Source organism: Nannospalax galili, unplaced genomic scaffold, assembly GCF_000622305.1.
Source record: "Nannospalax galili isolate Female #2095 unplaced genomic scaffold, S.galili_v1.0 scaffold960, whole genome shotgun sequence".
NCBI classification, from domain to species: Eukaryota; Metazoa; Chordata; class Mammalia; order Rodentia; family Spalacidae; genus Nannospalax; species Nannospalax galili.
Window position 1 is genome coordinate 3,157,667 of NW_008348313.1, and position 7,587 is coordinate 3,165,253.

General features: G+C 52.7%; 1 protein-coding gene across 2 annotated transcripts; it reads left to right on the forward strand.

The window, feature by feature from the left end:
- The first annotated feature begins 322 nt into the window (after nucleotides 1-322).
- LOC103743731 (sialic acid-binding Ig-like lectin 10) lies at nucleotides 323-6,222 on the forward strand. 2 transcript variants are annotated; one of them, XM_029569411.1, is made up of 11 exons: nucleotides 323-650; nucleotides 730-1,107; nucleotides 1,240-1,524; nucleotides 2,356-2,403; nucleotides 2,734-2,991; nucleotides 3,228-3,275; nucleotides 3,364-3,621; nucleotides 3,689-3,973; nucleotides 4,146-4,224; nucleotides 4,337-4,448; nucleotides 5,833-6,222. In XM_029569411.1, the coding sequence occupies exons 1-11, from the start codon at nucleotides 605-607 to the stop codon at nucleotides 6,076-6,078; spliced, it is 2,043 nt and encodes a 680-aa protein (XP_029425271.1). In that variant the 5' UTR covers nucleotides 323-604; the 3' UTR covers nucleotides 6,079-6,222. The 2 variants fall into 2 exon arrangements, with proteins under 2 accessions (XP_029425271.1, XP_029425272.1); XM_029569412.1 differs by lacking the exon at nucleotides 3,689-3,973.
- Nucleotides 6,223-7,587: the final 1,365 nt, after the last annotated feature.

Genomic DNA, 7,587 nt, shown 5'->3' on the forward strand with positions numbered 1-7,587 from the left:
AGTTAAATTTGAATTTCATACACACCAAAAACATTTTTGTTAGTATAAGTAGGTTCCATTGGAGGTGTGGACTAGTTTCATACCAAGAAAACGTTAATTATTCATTTTTTTAAACTTAGAAGTCCATTTAACCCAGGCATTCTGAATTTTATGTAGCAAAAACAGCTTCCTTTAGGGGCCTCTTTCATCGGAACCCACCAGGACCCCCTTCAAGACGCATCTACCATAGACTTTCACTTCTTCTTTCTCAATGACCCGGCACCCAGAGGGAGAGCCCCTACCACCCTGCACCCATCCACACCCAGGTTACAAAGCCAGACATAAACCAGTCCCTTCCCTCCTCTCTGCAGCCAGAGATGGCTAGAGATGACCAGTTCTAGACACCCAAGGGCCAGGCAGACACCCCACGAAACGGAGCAGGCAGGTGGCTGTGTGCGTGTGAGAAAGGGAGAATTCGGTGGCCTCTGAACTCACCATCAGCAGCTCAGGTCTCGCATCACTTCCCAGGACTCCTTCTGCATTTCCCCTCCACACGCTGATAAGACACAGACCAGCTGGGTTAGGAGCTCGACGTGGGCAGGTCCAAGAGCCCCCTGAAGCGAAAATGTCACGGTTACCACCGCTGCTGCTGCTGTCCTTGCTGCTGAGGGGTGAGTGGGTCCAGGGCCAGAGGGACCCCCTGGTCAAGGCTGGGGCTGGAGCTGCAGGTCAGGCCTCTGTCTCCCACAGGGTCTCAGGCTCAGAACTCAGACTACCAGGTACACATGGAGAAGGTTGTGACGGTGCAGGAAGGGCTGTGTGTCTTCGTGCCCTGTTCCTTCTCATCGCCTGAATCCAGGTGGAATAAACTATTCTTAGCCTATGGCTACTGGTTTGAAACTGGAACTAAGACTGATGCTGGGAGTCCAGTGGCCACGAATGATAAAAGTAAAAGAGTAAAACTGAGGACCCAGGAGCGATTCCAGCTCGTGGGGAATCTTGAAGAAAAGGACTGTTCCTTGGTGATCAGAGATGCACAAAAGGGAGATAGCAGAAGGTACTTCTTCCGGGTGGAGAGAGGACTTGAGAAATATAGTTTCATGAATGAATTCTTGCTACAAGTGACAGGTAAGAAATATGGCCTCAGCGGCACCCCTGCCTCTCACTGGGGAGGGACAGTTGGAGATGGACCTTGATGCCCAGTGGGAAAATTCTGGAGAGACTTGCTGGAGTAACAGGATGTACCCTTCTCTCCCCTAGACCTTACTCAGAAGCCAGATGTCTTTGTTCCCAAGATCCTGGAGCCCGGACAGCGAGTGACAATCTTCTGTGCGTTTAACTGGGCCTTTGAACAATGCCCTGTCCCTTCTTTCTCCTGGACTGGGCCTGCCGTCTCCTCCCAAGAAACCAGACCACGCACCTCCCATTTCTCAGTGCTGAGCTTCATCCCCAGACCTCAGCATCATGACACGGAGCTCACCTGTAGGGTAGACTTCTCCAGAAAGGGAGTGGGCACACAGACAACAGTCCGACTGAGCGTGGCCTGTGAGTATGGAGTGGTGATTTGAGCTCTGGATAGAGTCCTACTGGTAGAGAGTGGAGACTCCCCCAGCTCCATGCTCAGGACGGTTCATGGAAATGGTGGGATGTTGGCAGAGCACTTTCCTAACATGGGTGAGGCCATGGGTTCCATCCTCAACACCACATAATCCAGGTGTGGTGCTCACATCTGTAATCCCAGCACTTGGGAGGCAGAGGCAGGAGGATCAGAAGTTCAAGATCATCCTGGGCTACATAGCAGCTACACACACCAGGATAGTTAAGATCCTGTCACAAAGGAAAAAGGGGGCTGCTGAGGAGATGGCTTAGTCAAGAAAGGGCTGACACACAAGTGTATGACCTGGAATTTGCATTCCTAGGACCCACATAAAAGTCAGACAGGCATAGTAGTTCACCTGTAACCCCATTGCTCAGGAGGCAGATGCAGGAGGTCCCTGGGTAAGCTGGTTAGCTGAATTGGTGAGCTCTGGGTTCAGTGAGAGACCCTGACTCAGTAAATAAAGTGGAGAGCAATTTAGGAAGACACCTGACACTAGACATCAACCTCTGGCCTCCATACACACACATGTGCACACATGTACAGCCACACATGTACACATATGCATTTACACCACACACACACATGTAAAAACAAAAAACAATTCACTGGGAGGAAGGAGTGATGCACTGCCCTGGGTGTGCCTGGGCCCTGGGAAGGGATGGTGTCCACTGGTCTCCTGCCCTTCCTGGAATGGTCACATTTTGTTTCCGTGAGGGGCTTCTCCTTTTGAGGAACAAAACATCCCTTCCTGAAGCTGGCTCACAATCTTCTCACAGATGCCCCCAGAGACCTTGTTATCAGCGTTTTCCATGACAATGTGCCAGGTACTGAGGGCCTGCTGGAGTGGCATAGGGTTGCCCCAGTCCTCTTTGGGAAATGAAATATCTGGGGGTGGGGGGCGGTGACAGCGTTAAACTCTTTCTGCAGCCCTACGCTCTCTGCCCATTCCCTGCCTGTCCCTCTGTATCTCATATATGTTTCAATCTATCTGCGTCTGTCTCTTTTTGTCTCTATCTCTGAGTGTCTCTCTATATCTCTGTTTAAGTGTCTCTGTTCCTGTACCTCTGTGTTCTCTCTCTCTCTCTCTCTCTCTCTCTCTCTCTCTCTCTCTCTCTCGTCTCCCTCCCTCTCTCACTCTTTCTCTCTGGTCCTAGAGTCCCTGGGAAACACCCCTCATCTGGAAGTCCAGCAAGGCCAGTCCCTGCGGCTCCTCTGCTCTGCTGACAGCCAGCCCCCTGCCACCCTGAACTGGGTCCTGGAAGACCGGGTCCTCTCTTGGTCCAGCCCTGTGGACTCCAGAACCCTGGGGCTGGATCTGCCCAGGGTGAAGGCTGGGGACTCGGGTCGCTACACTTGCCTAGCAGAGAACAAGCTGGGTTCGCTGAACGGCACCCTGAATCTTTCTGTGCTGTGTGAGTGTGACTGGCTAGAGGCCCCTGGTTCGGGGAGGGCAGCCTGGGGGGAGGAGGTGGGGGGCTCAGAGCCCCTGGCTCCCAAGACTGGGCTTATAACAGCCAGATCAGCAGCAGTTTGTGTTGGGGACCCAGTGAGTGATTCAGCCACCCACCACCTCCATCTCTGGGATGGGTCCTCTGCCCAGTGGGAAGCCACTGGCCTTTCTGCAGCCAGTTCCCTGTCTTGGTTGCAGATCCCCCAGAGGACCTGAGAGTGACCATTTGGCAAGCAAACAGGACAGGTAGGAAGCAGGCAGAGGAAGCAGGGCCTTCCCATGCCCATGGGGTCCAGGTGACAGAGCCCCAGGTGACTGCCTCTCCTCCTCCCAGGGCTGGAAATCCTTGGGAATGGCTCTTCCCTTCCGGTCCTGGAGGGCCAAAGCCTGCGCCTGGTCTGTGTCAGCCACAGCAATCCCCCAGCTAGTGTGAGCTGGGCCTGGGTGACACAGACCCTGAGCCCAGTGCAGCCTTCAGACCCCGGGATCCTGGAGCTGCCCGTGGTTGGCAGGGAGCACGAAGGACACTTCACCTGTGCTGCCCAGAACCCGCTGGGAGCCCAGAGCATCTCCCTCAGCCTCTCTGTGCACTGTGAGTGGGAGGGGACACCTGGGGCCTGGGATTTGGGGACACCTGTTGACCCTTCTTTTCCCCACAGCACCCCCAGAGATTCTGGAACCCTCCTGCTCCTGGGAGGCTGAGGGTCTGCACTGCAGCTGCTCCTCCAGAGCCTGGCCGGCCCCCTCCCTGCACTGGCGGCTGGGGGAGGGGCTGCTAGTGGGGAACAGCAGCAATGCCTCCTTCACCGTCACCTCCAGCTCCACGGGACTCTGGGCCAACGGCTCCCTGAGCTTCCGTGGAGAGCTTAGGCCTGGCATGGAGTTCAGCTGCGAGGCCAGGAATGACCACGGGGTCCAGAGAGTCACTGTCCTGCTGCTGCTGGGTCAGGGCCTTAAGATTCTCTGTGGAGGGGCTGGGTAGGGCAGGCAGCAGGGCTCTGTGGTTGGAACACACGCCTGAGAGAATACACAACCTGTGACCAAGTCAGTGTGAAGAACGGAAGGGTAGTCCTAGCCCCTAGCCCGGGATGCTCACCCGCTCTTCTCCCTCGGCAGGTAGGGCTTTCTCCAAGGGAGCATTTGTGGGCATGGGTGTTACGACTCTCCTCCTCGCCCTCTGCCTCCTGGTGATCATGTGAGTTGGGATGAGCCATGGGCGGGGGGGGGGGGGGGGGGGGGCAGTGACTGGGCCCACCGGGAAAGGGCAGAGGGAACAGCACATAGCAAGGCAGGAGTCCTTCTCTCAGTGTGAAGATGCTGTGGAAGAAACGGACCCAAGAGAACACCTTGAGGCCCAAGCTCTCACGGGGCAGTACGATCTTGGATTACATCAATGTGTTCCCGGGAACCAGATCCCTGGTGAGTGACTGCTAGTCTGGGTGGACCATCCTCTCTGCTCTCTAAATCAGCATCGCAGGCTATGTCTGTGCAAAGCTCTTCCAAGCACTTCCCGTACCTTAGAGACTTAGGGGTGGAAAAAGCATCTCATATGGGATCGGAACCCTGGTCCCCTCTGAGCCTTCACTTGTTTCCTAGTTGAGGATCTGAGCAGTCCCTCGACTGTGCCTGCCATCACCAAGAGCGTTACTAATGGCTACTTAGTATTTGTGGCTGTTGTTCTGCTCTGCTGGGGATGGAACCCAGAGCCATATACATGTCTGGTTCTATTAAAGAACCACAGCCCAGCCCCTCACTGGGGGACTCTAGGTAGGGACTCTACCAGGGAGTCACACCCCAGCCCTACTTTAGAGACTACTGTGATGCTATAATCATGCCAAGATATAAACTTTAAGAAAACCCTAAGTCAAAGTGCCTCAATCCCCTATTAAACCCTCCAGTGACTTCCTGTTCAGATTTGCAAAGACTTCAGAGTCTTCTTGGGCCTCTCTGACCAGCGTCCACTGGGTTTTCCAGACTCTATATAACTACATAAACCATCTTGTCCTTTCAAGTTTATTTTTACTTTATTTATTATTATTATTATAGGCGTGCATGCATGCCACGTGTGGAGGTCATAATTTCTTTGTGATGAGATTATCTGATCTATATGTATGGATCATTTTTATCTTAAGATATGTTTTTAAGTGTGTGTGTATGTGTGTGTGTGTGTGTGTGTGTGTGTGTGTGCACATGTGTGCCTGGTGCCTGTGGAGGCCAGAAGAGGGCATTGGATCCCCTGGAATTAGAGTTACAGATGGTTGTTAGTTGCCATGTGGGTGCTGGTCCTCAGTAAGAGCAGCCAGTGCTCTTAACCACTGAGCCACCTCTCCAGCCCCCATGTACTGATTGTCCCATGCCCCAAGGTGGGGCAGGAACTTCATCTCACTCCCAGATACAGCCCCAGCCCCTAACCCAGCGTCTGGCACATGCTACATTCATTCATGTGCCAAGTTCTCCCGAGACCCGCGTGTGCTCTCTGGGATCCCAGGGCCACGCTGTCCTACTGCGGACTGACAAAACCAACACGATACATTCTACTTGGATTTTTGTCTAGTTTATGCCATCCGGGAAAGGGTTACTTAGAACGGCCTGACCGCCCTGGGCTCTGTTCTCACATCGCAGCTCAGCTTCGAGCTCTGCCACCTGCCAAGATGGCGATGCTCTCCTTTTCCCAGTGTCCTCAGCGGCTGGCCTTAGCCCCGCCCCCTCATGACTGATTGGGTGGGAGGAGTGACTGTCTCGGAGGCCACGCCCACCAGGCCACAGCTGCTCCTTAGGTAAGTGACTCTGTGCTGTTGCTCAGGCTCGGAACCCGAAGAGCAGGCCTCACGCCCCCGCCGGCGCCTCTTCTCCGGACACCCATGTCCCTGAAGCCGGGAAGAAGCAAAAGGACGGCCCGGACCTCACACCACCGGCTCCCGCCCCAGTCTCTGAAAACTACCAGGAAGAGGTCCACTACGCTGCTCTGAACTACCCCCGCCTCAGACCGTGCCAGACCCAGCCTCCCCAGGACACCTACTCTGAGTATGCGGAAATCAGGTTCCACTGAGGACGTCCTGGACGTTAGGGTTGAGCCATTAAAGAGGTTCACGAAACAGAGCGCAGTCTCTGTTTAAAAATAATCTCCTGGGGGCTGGAGAGATGGCTCAGCAGTTAAGAACGCTGGCTGCTCTTGCAGAAGACCCGGGTTCGAATCCCAACACCCACATGGCAGCTAGCAGCTGTTCCTAACTCCAGTTCCAGGGGATCCAACAGCCTCTTCTGACCACTGCGGGCATTGCACGACACGGGTGCACTTACCTACATGCAGGCAATATACACATACACAAAAAATAAAATTAATTAATTAATTAAAAAATAATAATAATAATGAAAGCACTTCTCAGGCCAGCAAGATGGCTTAGCCATCAAGCTGGCGACCTGAGTTCAATCCCTGGGATCCTCATGGAGGAAGAAGAAAGTTGTCCTATGACCTCTATATGCACGCTTTGGCACTTACACACCTGCACACATACACACACAGACGCACACACTGTCAATAAATATAAACAATAATGTGCCGAAGGGCATTTGATAAAATGGCCAACGGTGTATTTTGTGATTTTGTTCACTTTTGCTGAGAGATTTTGCTTTCTTAAATAAAACGGTAATTTTTTTAAAATTTTGTGTGTGGTGTGTGTATATACATTAATATGTCATGGAGCACATGTGGAGGTCAGAGGGCAACTTGTGGGAGTTGGTGCTCTCCTTCCACCATGTGGGTCCCAGGATTGAATTCATATCGTCAGACTTGGCATCAGGCCCCTTTACCCTGAGACATTTTGCTGACCCCAGATGTGGTCATTCTTATTTAAAGAAATGGTTCTCTAAGGATATTCCATCCCATCCCAGACTCGGGCATTTGGAAAGCTTAGTCAGTCTAGCCCAAGTATCTGTCTCTGGTGGGGTTCTTTGGTTTGGGTTTTTTGTTTTTTTTTTCTGTTTTATTTTGCGGGGGCGGGGGAGCTGGGTTGGAACTCACTGTGTAGACCATGCTAGCCTCAAACTCACAGAGATCGCCTGGCCTGTGCCTCCCTAGTGCTGGAGTTAAAGGCAAGCACCCTGGTGTTTGGTAGCCATCTTTGAATACGCTGCTCTGAAAAGCAAAGCAAAGATTTCCCTCATGCATACCCAGGCACCATCCTGGTAAAACATCTTACAACATCACAGGTTCCCAAAGGTGTGAGGCCCTTTCAAGATGACCAGACAGCTCAGTAGGTAAAGGTGCTGCCAAGCCTGGTACCCACAGGGTGGAGACGCCCACAAGTTGTGCTTTAACCTGCATGTATCCTCCACACATGCAGGGTGGTGCACACACAGACACATGAAGCAAATAAATAAATGTATAAAATAATTATTTTAAATAAGTTGTGGGGCTGGAGAGATGGTTCAGCAGTTAGGAGCACTGACTCTTGCAGAGGATCTGGGATCGAATTCCAGTACTCACATGATAGCTAACAACCACCTGTAACTCCAGTACCAGGGGACTCTGATGCCTCTTCTGACACCTGGGGGCATT

Coding starts and splice junctions, on each gene's coding strand:
- LOC103743731 (XM_029569411.1), top strand. CDS start 605: ATGTCACGGTTACCACCGCTGCTGCTGCTGTCCTTGCTGCTGAGGG. Junction 1,525..2,355: donor AGTCCGACTGAGCGTGGCCT/GTGAGTATGGAG, acceptor ATCTTCTCACAG/ATGCCCCCAGAGACCTTGTT. Junction 3,276..3,363: donor TTGGCAAGCAAACAGGACAG/GTAGGAAGCAGG, acceptor TCCTCCTCCCAG/GGCTGGAAATCCTTGGGAAT.